Source organism: Rattus rattus, chromosome 1 (assembly GCF_011064425.1).
Source record: "Rattus rattus isolate New Zealand chromosome 1, Rrattus_CSIRO_v1, whole genome shotgun sequence".
Classification (NCBI taxonomy): domain Eukaryota; kingdom Metazoa; phylum Chordata; class Mammalia; order Rodentia; family Muridae; genus Rattus; species Rattus rattus.
Window position 1 is genome coordinate 176,697,268 of NC_046154.1, and position 20,240 is coordinate 176,717,507.

At 38.1% G+C, this 20,240-nt stretch overlaps 1 protein-coding gene across 1 annotated transcript in view; it reads left to right on the forward strand.

Annotated features, from left to right (window-relative positions):
• The window catches only part of Dcn (decorin), a 39,062-nt gene that overhangs the window by 10,075 nt on the left and 8,747 nt on the right, over window positions 1-20,240 (forward strand). The window contains exons 3-5 of the mRNA XM_032911714.1: window positions 5,031-5,143; window positions 16,591-16,804; window positions 17,726-17,839. Coding sequence (XP_032767605.1) covers window positions 5,031-5,143; window positions 16,591-16,804; window positions 17,726-17,839 — 441 coding nt within the window. The remainder of the gene's footprint in view (window positions 1-5,030; window positions 5,144-16,590; window positions 16,805-17,725; window positions 17,840-20,240) is intronic.

Consider the following 20,240-nt stretch of genomic DNA (forward strand, 5'->3'; position numbering starts at 1 on the left):
GTGTGTAGGTTTTGGTCAATATATCTCCATGAATGTGCATCAATTTCTCCATCTAGCAACCTATAATTTATCTTCCTTCAAGATAAATGCATACCTTGAAAAGAAGTTATTAACCCAGACCCCAGGGTCATGTAAAACAGAACAAACTCTTGCAGTCACACATGTGACTAAAGATGCCTTAAAAATATATCATAGTCAGAGAAGAGAGAACAATTCACAGGTGAAGTCAAAGGACACAGCACATTTGCTGGGGAGATTCATTTGATAACTGAGAACTTAGGACTAAAACGAAGACAGTTTTGTCACAACATGGCAGATTTGATAGCATGATGTAACAAAAGAGTTTCAGGAGCATGCTCACAAACTATTCAGTGTAGGATGACAAGGTAGCTTGATTTTTTAAAAATTAATTTAGTTTTCTTTGTTCGCTTTATATTCCACTCACTGTCCCCTCCCTGTTACCCACTTCCACAATACTTCCCTCATCCCCACTCTTCTTCTCCCCTGAGCAGATGGGAATCCCCCTTGGTATCTCCTGATCCTGGCACTTCAAGTCTAGATACTTCCTCTCCCACTCAGGTCAGACAAGGCATCCTCGCTAGAAGAACATATGGTACACTTAGGCAACAGCTTTTGGGATAGCCCCTGATTCAGTTGTTTAGGACTCAGATGAAGACCAAACTGCATAGCTGCTACATAAGTGTGTGGAGGCATAGGTCCAGTTCATGCATATTCTTTGGTTGGTGGTTCAGAATCTGAGAGCTGCAGTGGTCCAGGTTAGTTGACTCTGTTGGTCTTCCTGTGGAGATCCTATCCCCTTGGGGCTTGCAATCCTTCCTCTTATTCTTCCATAAGAGTGCCCAAACTCTATCCACTGTTAAGCTATGGGTGTCTACATCTTTCTGAGTCAACTGCTGGGTGGAGCCTCTCAGAGGACAACTTGTTCTTGTCTGCAAGCATAATGGAGATTGGCGCTTGCCCATGGGATGGGTCTCAAGTTGGGCTAGTTATTGGCTGGTCATTCACTCAGTCTCTGCTCCCTCCCCCATGCCTGCATTTCTTGTAGATAGGGATAAATTTGGGGTTGAAAGTCTTACACATAAAACTGATGTGCCAGAAAGAAACCTGTGCATGAAGCATCTAGAAAACCTTCATAATGGAAAGCAAAACAAAACAACAACATAAACCACTTCTCTATCCTGCATTTGCAGGTAAACATGCAAAGACTCTACAAAGATGAGAATGCATGACATAAGCCAGTGGTCTCTAAGAAGTGTGGGCTTAAGGCATCATTGTTCCATGTCAGGTATAAGTATTTGCAGAGGAATAACCTTGAGCGAGCTTTAAAGGGTAATAGAGTCAGAGCAATGGCTGTACGTAGTTTCGTCCATAGTATGAGCCAAAATGAATCTCAAGGCATGATCATGCGTGCTCAAGATGAGGTGGTGCTCACATGTATGAACAGCATACACAATATTTCTGAAGTGAGGACTCATACCATTTTGATTATTGGTCTAGTTAGCTAGGGTCTATTATAGAAGTTTTACTTCTTTGGTCTTGTGGAGTCAGGAAACAGAAGAGGATTGACTTAGATTACAAGTTACCTCCCTCCCCTCCCCCTTTATTTCTAGAAAACTTTTTTGTTTTAGACAAGGACTCAATGTGTAGCACTGACTGAAAACAAATCTGTCACTAAACACAGTTAAGAGAAAGCTTAAAAAATAACACAATCTTCCAGCAGCTATCAAGTCATTTTCAAAAGGAGTTATATTTAAAAGCAAATAGATAAATAAATAAATAAAACTAGTGTGTGTGTGTGTGTGTGTGTGTGTGTGAGAGAGAGAGAGAGAGAGAGAGAGAGACAGAGACAGAGACAGAGAGAGACAGAGAGACAGAGACAGAGATTTTAGATCAAAAGTATTCAGATTAACTTATCAGCTTTTCTTATTTTAATGTAGTCTGCTAAGCAACCTCATCATAGAGTACACAGGAAACAATAGACTAGCCGACATCTGTGATGTTCTAAGAACTCATGTTATGGGTAATTTACCCATTATACTTTACCTAGATCTTTGAATATGCTTTTGCAGTGGCACACTTTATCTAGACATAAAATGATATAAAATTCATAGAATTTGGGGAGGGATCTGGTACGAGAACAAACTTTTGTGGGGGGGCATACAGATGACCTTGACACATGAAATATCATGTTGGAAGCCTAGAAGGTTTTGTTTTAGCCATGGTCATCATTCCTAAGGAGAGTTTTGTTTACATTGTTAAACTTTCTAAAAGTCACCAGGTAAAAGTCACCAGTGTTACCACACTGCCTTATATTTCTTCTTCAATCAAGAGCTTTTGTGAAGGGTCAATGCCTTAGTGTAGGGGAATGCCAGTGCAGGGAGGTGAGAATGGGTGGGTGGGTGGGTGGGGGACCCTCATAGAAGCAGGAGGAGATAGTGGGTTTCTGGAGGGGGAAACCAAGAGAGGGAATAACATTTGAAATGTAAATAAAAAATATCCAACAAAAATTAAAAAAAGAATTCAGTAATCGAAAATAGCTTTTATAGCAAGGTTTTTGAAGTTATCATAGTTCTATTGTGAAGAGAATAGCATATCTTTAGCTGAAAATAATCTCTGTAGCTATGTAATTCAAAGTAGTCATGATGAATTTCAGTATATGAGGTTCCCCAAATGAATATGAATTCATCAGTAATTCAGAGGAGATACATAAGCACATGTATCATTAAAGTTGACCTCTAAGAGCTAATTTTCAAGCATCACAAGTCTGAGAGGGTATTTTTCTTTTATGCTGCATCTCCAGATATAAAGCATGTAACCGAGCTTAAGCAGTTTCTGTCACAAAGTTCAACACGAACAGAAGGGTCAGCCTTCCGGAGACAGTGAAGCCTTCCTCACACATGTGAGATTTCATATCTTCTTGGCATTGTTCAAATGTTAAGACAGCCTCTAGAGTTTCATCTCACAGTTACATAAAAGTAGGCATAAAAGGAAATTAAATCTCTGACAGAAACCGGAAAACAAGTACTAATGAGACACAGGACTACATTCCAAAAGAAAGGAAATCATGTCTTTTCGTGGTTGGATCACACTAATTATCACGGATTTGGCAAAAGGCTACATTCTCTAATTGCATGCAATTAGCAAATTGACATTTTTGAAAATGGCTGTGATGATGATTGCGGAGTACCCTCACCCACCCACAAGGTAGCTAGCTGTTCTATGGTCTACTTCCCAGTGCTGAAAACACTTCAGCCTTCCATTTCTATGGGAACCATGTTGTAATGAGTTCAGTGTTTATAGAACTGTGATGTCAGTTGAGCATCGCCTGCATTTGATACTGAGTGTTACCAAGACTGACCATGCCTATGAACAATATTTCCGACCACTACAATTGGAATAGCTCTCTGTGGATGATACCAACAACAAAACAGACCTCTTAGAAATAAGTGATTTTTAGATTTGTGTAATTGCCATGGAAGAAATGGAGAGATTTCTCCATGTGGATTCTGAGTACATGCTCATTAAAGGCTCAGAACTGAAAAGCTATCTTCCCAACAGACTTGTTATTATACTTTGTTCTGATTTCAGCTTTAATGAAAATTGTGAATAATGTTTTTCATGAGTTATACTCCCAAGTGGGTAAAGTCTGTTTGCTTCAACTGCATGTGCAGCCTCTGGTCAAGGAAACAAAAGAGTTTTCCAATGAGTCAGAACTCTTTAGTGTTTCAAGATTTATAATGATGGAAAAAATTGTTTCTGTCCAAAATTTAAAAATTTAAATTTTTATCATGGTATCCGTCTGAAAATATGGAGATTGACAGACCATGTGAGAATAGAATGTCCAAGTTGTTTTTTTAAGAGAGAGAGAGAGAGAGAGAGAGAGAGAGAGAGAGAGAGAGAGAGAGGAGTGTGTGTGTAAGCTGAGGGTGTATGTGTGCATACCTGTCTATATAAATCTGCATTGTGTAGATATAAGTGTCCATGAAGCCAAAAAGGTACTTGGAGTCCTGGCAACTGGATTCACAGGCAGTTATGGGCTCCTGTTGTAGGTGGTAGAAATCAAACGCAGATCTCCTGCAGAAACAGCACACACTCCTAAACACTGAACCACATCTCTGAACTCAAATAGCTAGTTTTTATTTTGCCTCCTACATTCCCCAAAATAAAACTGAAAATATGGAACTGGTTAAATGAGTAGTGAAACATATTTTTGACGATCAAGGACCACTCTGTTGTTATGCGTCTGTGTTGCCATACTGAAAATCTACATTCCAAAATTAAAGCTCCGTAACATTAATTTCACAGAACTTACACCACCAAATTCATCCTATTGAACCATAGATCTCTTGGTTATGAAATAACTAATAACTGATATCGTCATGGCACTCTAATTCAAATGAAAAGAATTACTCTCCCAAAAACTTAAATTTTCAATGTACAAATAAGAACCTGGTTACAAGTTCAAAGAACTTAAGTTTTAATGTAAATCCGCATCAGTGTTAGATTTATAAAAGTTGGTGCAAACTTGGTTGTAAACCTCTTATTTCTAAGGTATCTATATGGGCAGCACAGGTTTACAATTCTAATAAATATTTGCAAAACACTTATGAAGGTTCAACGTGTAGCAAAAGATTAGAGTCTCATCCTAAAAGGATCACAAATTTCCTCTGTGAGGACAGACAATTGTACAGGAAATATTTTTAGTTATAACTAAGGAAAAAAATTCCTTTTGGGAAAAATAAAAGAAATGGTTTCAACTACAATTGATGTAAATCTTGGGGGAAAACACATTACAGATGAATTGAAACCTTACATTCCTTGTAAACACACACTTTTTATGTGCTGGAGATGGTTATAATCCCAGGACTTAGACTTAGGCAGAAGGACTGCAAATGGAACGGTAGCCTACAAAGTTAAATATTGTTTCAAAAGTAAAAAAAAATCCTTTACGATGCTATAGTTGAGAATTTCTTCTCATAGATTATGCATTCTTCTTTCTCTTTTGCTAGGTCTGGACAAAGTACCCTGGGAATTTCCACCTGACACAACATTGCTAGACCTGCAAAACAACAAAATAACAGAGATCAAAGAGGGGGCCTTTAAGAACCTGAAGGACTTGCATGTAAGAATTATTTTATCTTTTTATTTGTTATAAGATCAGGTATTTTTTAAAGAAACCTACAGTGAGAGCAGAACTGGTTGTGGTAATAAAATAGCACATAACGGTGTGCTTGTCAGATTCTCTTCCTGGCAAGCACAGGTAAGCAGAGCGACATATTAAGTAGCCACTATGAAAGAAACATCACCAATATTTCTACGTATAATCCATGTGTCTTCACTATTTACTTAAAAAATCTTTATACCTTAATCTTTCTCAGTGTTTCCACGAGCAAATAAACATACTGTCACAAATAGATGGCATTTCAATTATAGAATAAAACACAGAGCTCCTTAATTTACTGCTATGTTATGCTTTTGTTTCTTTTGTTGTGATTTATTCCTTAAGAGAGGTGTGAATGGCCTTGGGAATTCTCTTGGTATCAACAGAATAAGGAATAACCACCCACATGTTGTTAAGTAAATGTAATTCTACACATACACACACACACACACAGAGACATGAATTATCTAAAAAACAAAGTAATAAACACACACATATATAAATATGTATATATGTATACATATGTGTGTGTGTGTGTGTATGCTTTTAACTTATGTCTACTTTATGTTCAATATGATGTTTAAGAGTACATCAAAAAAGGGAAGATACTTTCGAATGTGTTTCATAGCACATTTCATAAAGGCCCTGGCCATAAAGCAGCTGGAAAATGAGGCACTACGAGGCATTCACATCCAAAGGTAGTGGGAGATGAGAAAACTATTGGGCATAGCAATAGCAGGTCTTACTCCATTGTCTGCATTGCTGAATCTTCAAAGTGGGTCATAAAGGCCTTAGGTGGAGGCAGAGTTCACTGTCCTCAGACATAGAGTAGTACCACAAACAACAAAGAATGAAAATCACTGTCTTGGGAAGTGTGTCATGACCAAGTCAAATTGTGTCAAGCTTTCTGAGGCAAACCTTTGAAGTCTGACTACAGAGAACACTAGAATCCCTCCGAAATGTATCGTTTTTTTCAGTTTGATTCCTGTGGGAGAAACATGATACCTTTCACAATATCAGTGAACATTTAATATAGGTAAGCCAGGCATTAACGCCTAAAGTGCATTACACTATGAAAATCTCAACGTCTGTACTCCACTGTAGGGCTAGTCTTGAAACACTGGGTATGATCCTAGAGAAAACCTATTGAGATGGCCTTGAGGAACACCCAGAGAGGAATGGTCATGCAGAGAAAGGATCTGTGTGTCATGTGTTCTTGACAGAATTAATAGAGACATCAATGTCTACATTGCAGGAAAAGCGACCTATCTTATTTGAGAGGCTACAATGAGGAAGAATGACTACAGTAACTTCTTTCAACAATGAGACAATACAGTTCTCCTAGTGGAGAGAGTTGTCAGGCAAGCACACTTGCCCATTCCATATTAAAACCCAACTTAAAGAGAATTTCCAGACAATAGAACTTCTAGTAATATCGGCTGAACTATGGCGATAATGGTTCATAGACACTTTATTTTAATGATGAGTGTCATAGTAATATAATTGTGAGGCCTGGGGCATTTAATTCACATTTATTTATTATACTCATTGTTGAAATAATTGGGGAATGCATAATAAAATTGGCAATATATGATAAAAATGCATATATAAAATGTACCAGCCTGCTGCTCCCTATTAGAATAGGAAACAAAGATATAAAAGCAATAACAAAATGCAAAATAGAATAAGTTGGTCTGAAAACATTTACAGTTAGTATAGTCAAGAAGAGATTTCATAGTGAATTTCTTGACAGCTGAGATGACAGTAGAGATACATATCCATGAGACAAGATATTAGATTTGTAAAGTAAATCAACTGTATTTCTCAATCTATAGATTCTATATTGATGATGCTAACTAATGTGTAAATTGACAGACTTAAAAATAACACTGCAGCCATTCAAATAACTCTGTATCAGTCAGGTAAGGTAGTAGTATATATGAAAAAGTGAGGTCAGTTTGTCAATATGTCCCAACACAAACAACACAAGTTGTGAGTGTTGAAAGAAAAATTGCATGCCAGTGTATACCCAGTTAGCAGGTAGGTTTTTGGTATAAAAGCACGAAAAGTGCTTTAAAGGATTAGAGGAATATTGAAAAGCAAAGAGGAAAGGGGTCTCATTGTGTAAGAAGAAAGGAAAGGCCATAAAAAGAAATGACAATAAAGTGTCACGAAGACTGTCTGAATGAGGGAATGACCTGAGCTGGGGACAGGAGCTTTTGGAGTGCTCTGCAGGATGTCTGTGAGTCCCACGGCCCACCCAGCTCATTGCTTTCATCTTAAGGCTTCGTGGCAGAGTTGTTAGCAAAATCAGCAGGATTTGTCTCTGACTAAGTCCCTGCTAAAACAATTTTAGAAAAATGAAAATAAAGAACAGGTATCGTTTAAATGAACTGATGCAGCTTAAAATATGAGCTTATTTTGCCTACCTTCTATTCCAAATCTGCCATTTTAGGGAAGGAAAGTTCCATTGCAACAAGTTACAAGTTTTCGATATACCAGTGTAATCTGAGTCTGTTTTGAAAGGTCCTTGTAGAAAGACATCCAGTTTCTGCAAGGCTCTCCTTACATCTGCCATAGATGATAGGCGTTCTCTCTATAAGTTTTGTTCAGGAAAATTTGTGAAGCCTTTGTCTTCTTGGCGAGCCTCTGTTTCTACTTCAAAGTATCCATCGGAAGAAGAGGAGAGTTCATTAGAACCTGTGATCAAGCAGGGAATGCCAAACAGCTATTTATCTCTCAGTCTTTCATCCTCTATTCCCTCCTTCCTTGTCATTATGCAAAAAGACATTATAATTTTGGCTAGGAAAACCGCTGGAATGACAAGGAAGGAAAGAAACAAAAGTTTAGTGAGAACTAAAATAGAAAAGGTTAAAGCGGGGAGAAGTCCTTTAGCGCCCAATTTTTACCTTCATTCACCACTCTGTGAGTTATTTCTTAAGAGTATGGTTTTACAGACCATATATACATATGGATGTAAATGTATTGGTAATTTCCAAATAATAATAGAGCCACATTTGATATGCTTGTTTCGAACTATGGCATTATAGAAATCACAAGGAGTGGGTTTTATGATTAACGTCAACAAAAATTGTCAGCCACTGAAAACTAACAAATGTCTGTGTGGCACTCACAGTACACAAGGTGTGGGTTTTCAACCCAGGAGACCTCAACTTAATCCTCCTGACTATTTGTTATTTTACTGTCCTTCTCTAGGGATAAAGAAACCCAGGCAGAGAGAGCTGGGTTGCTATTTCATGGTCACACAGCACATAAGAACCAGAACATCATAAATAGGAGATGGAGTCCACTTTCACTCTTGGAACAATATTTGGAATAGTGGAAGCTTTACATAAAGATCTTTTGAAAAATTATACAATATTAAAAAGACATATTTCAACATTCAACAGAGTAAACCAAGTCTTTTAACCTGGCGTTCATACATTTAACAATGACAAGATTTGATTACTATCCTCTATGGCTGGCATTTAAGGCTACAGAAAGTGGATGTTGAAATTTAAAGGGCTCATGTAAGATTAAGGTTCTGAGATCTCTAGTGTCAGCATATGTTGTTGCAGTTTGCATTTCCTTGCTCTTCTGGCTCAAGACATCACTGATATTTTTTTTTAAATAATTTTCAATTAAAAAATATATGGTACTTCGTGACTAGTTTTTTACTCTCCTACAACTCCTCCCAGATCCTATCCATTTCCCTGTCCACCCAACTTCATTCTCTCTCTCTCTCTCTCTCTCTCTCTCTCTCTCTCTCTCTCTCTCTCTCTCTCTCCTCCATATCTCTCTCCTTCTCCCCCAGAAAACAAAAACAATCAAATATTAAAATACATAAATGGAAAAAAATGCTATATGACAAAGAGTACCGAAATAAAACAAAAGTAAAAAAAAAAATCCAATAAAACAAAAGATAGGGAATCTGTTTTTTGGTGGCCAGGTACTCATAGTCATGGGGCCTGTCGAGACTATAATTATTATACCTACTGACCCTCCATTGGAGAAAACTGATTTTTCCCTCCCCCCAGCAGGTATCAGTAGAAAAGTGCTTCTTAGGGTGGAACATTTTCTTAGTCCATTTTCTCTGTGTTCTTTATTTGTCTGGTTTGAATGTGTGCACCCCTTGTGAGTACCATCACAGTCTCTCTGAGTTCATTTGTCTATCAGTCCTGCTGTGTCTCAAGATGATGTTCCTTGAGTCACTCACCACCCCTGACTCTTACAACTTTTCCTCCTTTTTAAGCATAGATCCTAGAGTATTCGGGAGAGCTCTGACTGCTAAAGACATCCCAATTAGGGCTTAATGCTTAAAATTCTCTCTCTACATATTATTTAGTTGTTGGTATCCCTGTTAATCACCATCGACAGTCAAAAGGAAGTTTCTCTGGATAAAGTTGAGCAATACTCTGCCTTAGGGCATAGCTATATATCATTGTCTCTTTTTATTGCTCTAATATTTTAGCAAATAAGTAGTAGTAAATTTTCACCTAAGTTCATGACTTCCCTATTCTCACGTTCTTGGGGATGCTAATGGTGTCAGATGTGGATTCCATCTTATGGAATGGGCCTTAAATACAATTAAAATGTGACTGGCTAATCTCATATCATATATATGACTGCTATACCATGAGCTCTTTCGGGCAAGTCCCTGTAGGTCATACTGTTTGTAGCTGGTGACACTGATGATGACATTTCTCATAGCATACTAGTCATTAGAGGAAAAGCATCTAGTTGGGCACCAGTACTTTTCCTCCGTGTTTGATGACATCATAAGTGGTGTCTTCAGGAATAGCGACTTACATTTTGGAGGGTGACTAATGATCTGGGCAATATTCTTTGATGGATATTTGGTGTGTGTGTGTGGGGGGGCATCTGTAAGACTCCTTTGGCCAATTATTCTACACAATCCCTGACATAGAGCGTTTTACTTGGTAACAAAAGATATTTAGTTGGAACATTCTCTCCAATATTATATGGTGAGTCCATTTAAATTCTTTTCTTTTTAGGTTTCCATATAACTATTTTAAAAAAGTATTTTTTTATTATTTATTTATTTGCATCCCAAGTGCTGCCCTCCTCCTAGTTACCCCTTGCAGAGTCTCTTCTCCCATCAATACTACCCTTAGCCTATAAGAAGGTAGCACTCCTGGGGTAACTGCCCACTCCATGAGCATCAGGCCTCTGTAGGATTATTGTCTTTTTTTTTTTTTTCCGGAGCTGGGGACGGAACCCAGGGCCTTGGGCTTGCTAGGCAAGTGCTCTACCACTGAGCTAAATCCCCAAGCCCTCTCTGTAGGATTATTTGCATCCTCTTCCACTGATCCCAGAGGAGGTGGCCCTCTGTTACTTATGTGCCTGGGGCCTTGGACTAACTCATGTATGCTCTTTGGTTCTTGGCTCAGTCTCTGGGAGTTCTCAGGGATCCAAGTTAGTCTTCTTGTGAGGTTGCCATCTCCTTCAGGGCCTTCTATTCTTCCCCTACCTCTTCCATAGGAGTCCCTGCCTTCCATCGAATGTTTGACAGTGGGTATCAGTATCTGTCTTGGTCAGCTGCTGGGTAGAGCCTCTCAGAGTGCAGCTATGCCAAGCTTCTCTGGCTGCAAGCACAGCATAGCATTACTAATAGTGTCAGGGATTGGTGCCTGCCTGTGGGATGGCTCTCAAGTTGGGTTACTCATCGGTCAGCCATTCTTTCAGTCTCTGTTCCATCCTGGTCCCTGCATTCTTTTAGACATGACCAACTTCTGGTCAAAAATTTTGTAGGTGGGTTGGTGTCCCCCTCTCTCCACTGGGGGTCCTGTCTAACTGCTGGAAGTGGTCTCATCATGTTCCATACCGTTGGGCACTTGCACTAAAGTCATCACCTTGAGTACTGGGAAGGTACCACATCCAAGATCTCTAGGACTTGCTGTAGATAGTTGAATACTTCCCGCCAGCTGAATACTTCCATTTATTCTCCTGGCCCTCCAGGCTTCTCTCCTGTCTCCATCATACCTGACCCTGCCCACTTTCCCACTTCCTCTCCTTTTCTCAACCCATGTCCCTCCCTCTTTTTCCTCCCATGACTATTTTCTCCTCCCTTCTAGGTGGGATTAAGCCATTCTTACATGTGTCTTTCTTATTGTTTAAATTCTTAGTGTCTATAGGTTGTATCATGGATTTTCTGTACTTTTTGGCTAATAGTCACTTATCAGTGAGTATATACCATGCGTATCCCTTTGGGTCTGGGTTACCTCACTCAGAATGGTATTTTCTAGTTCTGTTCATTTGCCTGCAAATTTCATGCTGAACTCATTTTTTTTTAGATTTATTTATTTATTTCATGTATGTGATTACACCATAGCTGTCTTCAGACACACCAGAAGAGGGCATCAGATCTCCATTACAGATGGTTGTGAGCCACCATGTGGTTGCTGGGAATTGAACTCAGGACCTCTGGAAGAGCAGTCAGTGCTCTTAACCGCCTGAGCCATCTCTCCAGCCCCCTGAACTCATTTTTAATAGCTAAATTTTATTCCATTATGTAAATGTACCACATTTTCTGTATCCATTCTTCCTCCAGGAGAAATCTGTGTTGTTCTAGCTTCTGGCTATTATAAATAAGGCTGCTATGAACATAGTGAAACACATGTTCTTATGGTAGGGTGGAGCATATTTTTGGTATATGCCTAGGAGTGGTATAGCTGAGTCTTAGGATAGAACTATTACCTGTTTTGTGAGGACCCACCCAATTGATTTCCAAAGTGGTTGTACATGTTTACATTCCCACCAGCGATCAAAAGTATTTCCCTTGTTCCACATTTTTGCCAGAATCTGCTATTCCTCACACTTTTCATCTCAGGCATTCTGACAGGTATATGATAGAACCTCAGAGTCATTTGCATTTGCATTTCCTTGTTACATAAGGACTTTGAACATTTCTTTTTATTTTTTTTTCTTTTTTTTTTTTATTAACTTGAATATTTCTTATATTCATTTCGAGTGCTATTCCCTTTCCCGTTTTCCGGGCAAACATCCCCTTCCCTCCCCCACTTCCTTATGGGTGTTCCCCTCCCCACCCCCCCCCCATTGCCGCCCTCCCCCCAACAGTCTAGTTCACTGGGGGTTCAGTCTTAGCAGGACCCAGGACTTCCCCTTCCACTGGTGCTCTTACTAGGATATTCATTGCTACCTATGAGGTCAGAGTCCAGGGTCTTTCTTTAAGTGGTTCTCAGACATTCGAGATTCCTCTGTTGAGAATTCTTTGCTTAGCTCTGCACCACGATTTTTTGATTGGGATATTTTGTTTCTTGGACTCTAATATATAACATCTGCCAATGACAAACAACATATATGTCTTTTGGTGTCTGTGTTACCTCAGACACGGTGATTGTTCCTGGCACCAACTAATTTATTTACCTGCAGATAATTTAATCCTTCTGATCAGGTTAACAATATTCAATTGTGAAAATGTACCATATTTTCCTTATTTGTTCCTTTGTTGATTGGCAGATGAACTTGGTAGCTTGGCTTTTTCCAATTTCTGGCTGGCTATTGCAGAGCATCCATAAACACAGTTGAACAAGTATCTGTGTAGTAAGATGGAAAGTCCTTTGGGTATATGCCTAAAAGTGGGATAGCTGGATCTTGTGGTAGGTCTGTTGCCAGCTTTTTGGAGGGATGATAATACCAGTTTCCATGTTGGATTTAGTACTTCACACTCACATCAACAAGTAATAAAATTTTCCCTTTCCCCACATCTTATCCATAGCGAGATCTCATTTGTTTTATTAATCTTGGACCTTCTGACTTGGGTAAAACAAAATCTCAACGTTTAATTTGCATTTTCCTGAGAACTAAGAATGCTGAACATTTTTTCAGGTTCTTCTCAGCCATTGTATTTCAGTTTTCTAGAACTCTTTCTTTAGTTCTATACCCCATGGGGTTTTTTTTTGTTTGTTTGTTTGTGTGTGTGTGTGTGTGTGTGTGTGTGTGTGTGTGTGTGTGTGTTTCGGTTATTTGAGGCAAGGTTTCTCTCTGTAGCTCTGCCTGTACTGGAATACACTCAGTAGACCAGGCTGGCCTCAGATGTAGAGACCTGTTTGTATTGCCTCATCAGTGCTGGGATTAAATGCGTGCACCACCACGGCCAGCTCCTTACCGCATTTTTAAATTGGGTTACTTGCTTTCTTTATGTTCAATTTTTAAAAGTTCTTTGTATATTCTAATTTAATAATGCTCTGTTTATTGTATAATTGACAAGTTTTTTTCCACTTTGTGGGTTTCCATTTTCTTGATATGATAGTGTCCTTTTGTTATACAGAGGGTGTTTAGTTTCATCAGGTACCAACCATATTGTCAGTCTTAATGCCTGAATAGGACCAATTAGGGTCCTGTTCAGGAAGTCTTTTCTTGTGTCAATTTTTTCAAGCCTATTCCCTAATTCTTTTTTTTTAAATCATATTCAAGGTATCTGGTCTTATGTTGAGGTCTTTGACACATTTTTAATATACAAAAAAGTTTATTACTTTTTTTTATTATTAAGGTTGCCAGTATCTGAATCTCAAGAAACTCTTTTTTTTTTAATTGGATATATCATTTATTTAAATTTCTTTTTTTTACATGCCAGATTTTATTCCCCTCCTGGTCCACCCTCCAACTCTTCCACATCCCGCACCTCCTCCTTCACTCCCTGCTCCACACGGATGTCCCCACCCCTCCTTCCCACCAGACCCCTAAACTCCCTGGGGCCTACAGTCTCTTGAGGGTTAGGTGCATCTTCCCTGACTGAACCCAGAGCCTGCAGTTCTCTACAGTATGTGTGTTGGGGGGCTTATATCAGCTAGTGTATGCTGCCTGCTTGGTGATCCATTGTCAGAGATCTCGGGGGTCCAGGTTAATTGAGACTACTGGTCTTCCTACAGGGTTGCCCTCCTCCTCAGCTTCCTCCAGCTTTTCCCTAATTCAACCACAAGCGTAACAGCTTCTGTCCATTGGTTGGGTGCAAATATTTGCATTTGAGTTGAGTTTTATGCAGGGTCATGAAAATAGAACTATTCTCATTCTTCTACATTCAGCCATCTTGTTTGACCAGCACCATTTGTTGAAGATGCTGTTTTCCCCATGTGCATTTTTGGCTTTTTTGTCAAAAACCAGGTGTCTGTAGGTAGGTAGAATAATGTTTGTGTCTTCAGGTTTTTCTGTGTTGATCAATATAACTGTTTTTAATGCCAATACTATGCTTTTCTGTTTAAATTTATATCACTTTGTAGTACAATTTGAAGTCTGAAAGGCTGATACCTCCAACAGTTCTTTTATTATTCAGGATTATTTCATCTATTAAGTTTTGTTTGTTTGCTTGTTTGCGCTCTCTCTCTCTCTCTCTCTCTCTCTCTCTCTGTATGTTTTCAAATGGAATTTTGATGAGGAGAGAGATGATTGCTTTGAATCTACAGATTGTTTTGGGATGGAGGGCTATTTTACAGAATTAATCTTACCAATCCATGAGCATGGGAGATCTTCCCTTCTTCTGATATCTTCTCCAGTTTCTTTCAAATGTCCTATAATTTTATATATATATACACATATTATATATGTGATATATAATATATTATATATAATATTTTATATATATTATATGTGATATATAATATAATATAATACAATATAATATATATATATATATATGAGGCTATTGTGAAAGGTATTGTTTCCATGATTTCTTTCTTAGGATATTTGTCATTTGTACATGAACTCCACTGATCTTCTTCTATTGTATTATCATTCTAGCTAAGACTTCAAGTTCTAGGTTTCATAGGTATGGAGAGAGTGGATTTCTTTGTATTGTTCCTGATTTTAGTGAAAATGCTTTGGATTTCTTTCCATGTATGAAGATGTAGGCTAAGAGCCTACTCTATATTGACTTTATTGCTTTGAATACAGGTCAATTCTAAAATGATTTTCAAAAATTTTTGCATTCTGCTTTTGTCTAGTAAAAGTAGTTCATGTTTTTATGAACACAATAAATATACATACTTAGCTATCTTTATATTAGTTTTCTTAGATTTTCTCATCAGACCTTTTTCTCAGCCAGTTTCAGTAATTAATATCCAAAGCCACACGACTCAAGATTTCAAAGATAAACTTAAAATTAATGTTTCAACAAGCCTGACAAGGGCAGTCTTGGATTGAGTTTTTCTTTAAATAATCTGATAATTAGACACAGAAGTAAATGCTCTTATGTAGTCTAACTTGTCCCTAAACACATATGTACATACAAACATGATAAAAGGCATATCATTCATGGTTATTGGCACCTGGCTAGTTGAAACAGAAAAGGTAAAACTTAAGTGTCCAACGTTTTCTCTTCAGGAGTCCAAAGGTAAGCCAGATTTGCTCCATTATCACCTAAGAGACCACCCCAAGTTTCTAAAACATTAGTACCAAATCCACAGAACATTTACATTTTCATCACTACAGAAATCATTGCAGACCTCAGCATCATTGCCTCTGTGAAATGGTTCCACAGAGCTTCAATGGCTAAAAAGACGCCAAAACCTTTGCCATGTGACAAATTAGTCCCAGTTAGTTCAACAGTGCTCCAAACTTACTCATTGCACCTTCGGCAAAGTCTGTCTTATAACTGCTATCAGTGTCTGAATTCGGACTCTTCCATTCACTATGCTTGTCACTCAGTTTTCATCCTGTGGGTCAAGACCCCCCCAGGATCAAATGACCCTTTCCCAGGAGCCCTATGTCAGATATTCTGCATGTCAGATATTCACATTACAATTCATAACAGTAGCAACATTAGAGTTATTAAGCAGCAATGAAAATGCTTTTATGGTTGGGAGTCACCAAAATATGAAGAAATATATAGAAGGATCATAGCATTAGGTAATCTTTAAAAAGTCAAACCAGACGCCCTCATAGATCTGATAGGACCACTCTACACAGAAAAGAGCAGGAAAAAAAACTAGGACAAAGGAGACCAAAACATGATGTCTCCCTGAAGCTACTCACTGTGGGAAGACAACAGAGTAGCCATCTCTGTACAGTCGCCACCTCCAGTTATGTTTGAGTTCTTAGACTTGGGCCCTCTTTTACCAAGCACTGAAGCTGAGCCTTAGAGATACAGGATGATGGGAAGATGAGATCTCTGGCATTGACGGTGTCTAAGACTCTGGTGTCATTAAATGATTTCTTTAGCACCACTTACAGTCTTTTTAGAAATTTGAAATATGTGTACATCCATATCCACACAAGAGAAGCACATTTCTATTTTTCTCCAGATGTCTTCTGATTTTTCCCCCAAAATCTCCTATTACTTTCATAAAAAGAATAACTTGGTTACATGTATGTCATGTGTCTGTGTGTGGAAGCTTTCCGATTTCAGGTACTGTTTTCTTCACTTTCTACAGACCTTGATCCTTGTCAACAACAAGATCAGCAAGATCAGCCCAGAGGCATTTAAACCTCTAGTGAAGTTGGAAAGGCTTTATCTGTCTAAGAACCACCTAAAGGAGCTGCCCGAAAAATTGCCCAAAACACTCCAGGAGCTTCGACTCCACGACAATGAGATCACCAAACTGAAGAAATCTGTGTTCAATGGACTGAACCGCATGATTGTCATAGGTAATTATAGCTTGAAGATCAGGACCTAGGGGACATGATGACATTTCGGGGAATCCCTAACTGCAGGAAGGGGATGAGCTCAAGTGAGTCCTGTGTGTCAGAAGACTGTGTGACTATCGGTCTTGTGCCAACTCTTTCTTCTTTGACCTTGGTGATCTGGCATGGAGGGAAGGCTGACCATATCTGATCAGATAAGCAGGATATAGAGTAGACAGTGCTTCATGAAAGAGATTTGGGGCAACCTTTCCATAGCAGAGTTTTATTGTGGTCCGAACACAACACATCTGTAGCTTATTTGCCTTCTAAAAGTAAGGTTTTGTGGTGTGTGTGTGTGTGTGGCACATGTGCGCACGTGAGTGTGTGTGTGTGTGTGTGTGAGAGAGAGAGATTATTTAATGTAACTTTATATAATTGTTTTGAAAATGATAGCTTTAAATTCTCTAGTAATATTTAAAATTGCTTAGGAAATCTCTAGCATACAGCATTATTTATATATTAACACCTGCTTAGATTTCTGGAAGAATTACAAATACTGCCATGGCTTTTTTTTTGTTTAATAAATTGGTTTTTTGTTTTTTTTTAAACAAATACATGCTTTTATTATTTTTTTGTCTAACTAGTTAATTAATTAATTCATACATTGTTTCATTGCATTGAAGGAGATTCAATCTGCCCTTGAATGGTGAACTTCCTGTCAGAACCTCTCTAGTGTTGGGGTTATGGGTCCATTTTCTGTCCCATAACAGCAGGTTTTGTTTTAGTAGGATAAAGTTTCATTTGGTTTTGATGCTCTCTGAAAGGATCTGGTTTCTCAATCAAGAAGTTATGAAGCTAAAAAATGTGTTTTTTTCTTTCTAGAATCCTCACTGAAACAGGCAGACATCATATATTCCGTCTAATTTGCACCTTTTGTCTTTGTAGAACTGGGCGGCAACCCACTGAAAAACTCTGGGATTGAAAATGGAGCCTTGCAGGGAATGAAGGGTCTCGGATACCTCCGAATCTCAGACACCAACATAACTGCTATTCCTCAAGGTGACAGGAAATTCTCCAAAATGTTTTGAAAAGAGTCAACCTCAACATTTTTGAAATAATTTTTAAATAAATGATTGTGGAGGTTAAAATTGGGGCACACGTGACAAACCTTAGCCTCAATGAACTCTCAATTCCTGGCGTGGTGTTTCTAGAACCTGGTTGACAATTGGGTCATGTAGGCACACATAGAATGACCTTAAAATCCTTTTTTAAGGTGGTACTTAAGATGCAGTAAATTTGTATTCTGCCTTTATGGTTTCCTAAAGAAAAAAAACATAGTAAAAGTGCATTAGCACTAAGTTTTAAAAAAGAATAAGGAAAAAACATATTCCTAGTAGTATTGCTGAAACTGAGTTAAGTGTGAGCTTACTTTTCCAATCCTGTAGAGAGTTCTTGTCACCACAAAACTTTCCATCCATCAGCATCTCAGTAAGGAGATCTAATTGATCACTTCGTTTTGGTGATCAAAGAGAATGTAGACATGAGGATCTTGGATTCAAGTTGTCACTTGAATTTGAGAGTTCAAGGACTCTCAAGTTCTTAGGGTTAAGGTCTCAAAAGTAAATAGCAAGACACGTGGTTTATAGATAAGTAAGGAACTAATAATGCCTCCTATTTTCTCATTTGAAAATGGATTGAAGTTTTAAGCTTAACCAATGTACACTGGAGGCATGTGAGTGGGTAGGAGACTGTTTCTGTGTCAACCAGAACCAGACCATTTAAGAGTGGTCACATTCATCAGATCCAAACCTGCTTTTGCTGCCATACAGAAGCCTGTCCTGGTGAACCATAAAAGGTGATAAAACACATTTAAAAAAGTGCCTTGAATTTCAATTTCCTCCTACCTTAAAGTACAGTCTCAAAAAAGTCTCTCCATATTTCTTACCTATCCCTCAACCCAGACCTCCCGAGCACAGATGCTCTGTTCTGAAACTGGGACTAGATGCAAATTCTCATCTACAAGAAACATTGGTTATTTTTTACTGTGCTTTTACAGAATTAACTCTTAAATATAATTAGACCATAGAAACCTTCTGCAAACCCCAACCTACCTCACAGTCTTTTTATACAGAGGGTGGTTTTGGTGCCTTGGGGATAGGCATATATATAATATGTGTGTGTGTGTGTGTGTGTGTGTGTGTGTGTGTGTGTGTAACATAGGCATGTTGTATAATAGATTAATGAATAAGATAGATAGTTAGGTTAGCACATTTTTATTTATAATGTAAAAGATATGTTTATTTTGAATATCTAATTTTTGAATGCAACTAATGCTCTTTTTATATAAAGAAAAGGAAAATCAATATATATCCACATATATTCAATTAACTATGGATCAAAAATACTTAAAAGGTTTTATATGTGTATCAAATGTATAATATTAAGATAATTTAGACACTAAAGACACACGCACATAGGTTTGATGCAAACATATCATTTACACAATGAAGGTAAACAGCAGAAGATTTTGGCACACGGGGTTCTGCAGATCCTGTTCTTCAGGCTCTGAGGTGCAGTATAGCTATACAGACTGAGAAGTGTGTGTCCATGCATACTATCTACTCTGGATGCATACTGTGAGCTAGGCCTAATATAGCCATAATATCTTAAAGTTTTGGAAGTGAAGCAGTTGAAAATTTCCCAGTGTTTGCTGCTATCATGTGACTTGCATTAGTCATAAATTTTGACTTTGACTTTGCAGTCCCCAGAAGTGTCTTGCAGTGGCAAATTTCATCACGTGGTGTCTGTTTTCCTTTACTTTTTATTGTTCTTTCTATCCTGGGAACTAAGTATCATCACCTCAGGCTTGCTTTCATTGAATTCGTCTTAATCACAGAACTTACAATTACAATTAATTAAGCCCCCATACGTGCTAGATACTGTGCCATACACATTTTATCCATTTAAGTGTCCCTATCTAGCAGTACTGTTTCATGAGAAAATCAGGGATTAGGAAGTTGAGTTATATATCAGGGTTTTAGAGATGAGAATTGATGGGGCTGAGATTTTGATTGGAGACATCAGAGTTCCTAGGATCAACTATTTGACTGAAGTTCTTTTCCTCACTCATAGATGTATTTCTCGATTTATTGTTACTAGGCTGGGAACCTTATGCCTGCACCTCACAAGAGCCTGGTTAAATTTTCTCCCATAACTCCTGGAAATGCAAAGTCAGTGCAGTAGAGATTGTAATACTGTAGTTTTGCGTTAAACCAATCCAGTAAGGGGTGTAGCATAGTCAAGGCATTCTTTGACTTTAGATTAAATATTCACATCTGTAATGCATGAGTTTAATCAACTGCAAGTGGAAATTTTAATGTCATGTATATCCTAGCACTAAACTGGGGATTAATAAATAGAATAAGGCTTGTATTCTTTATAGGTAAAATACCTGTACCAA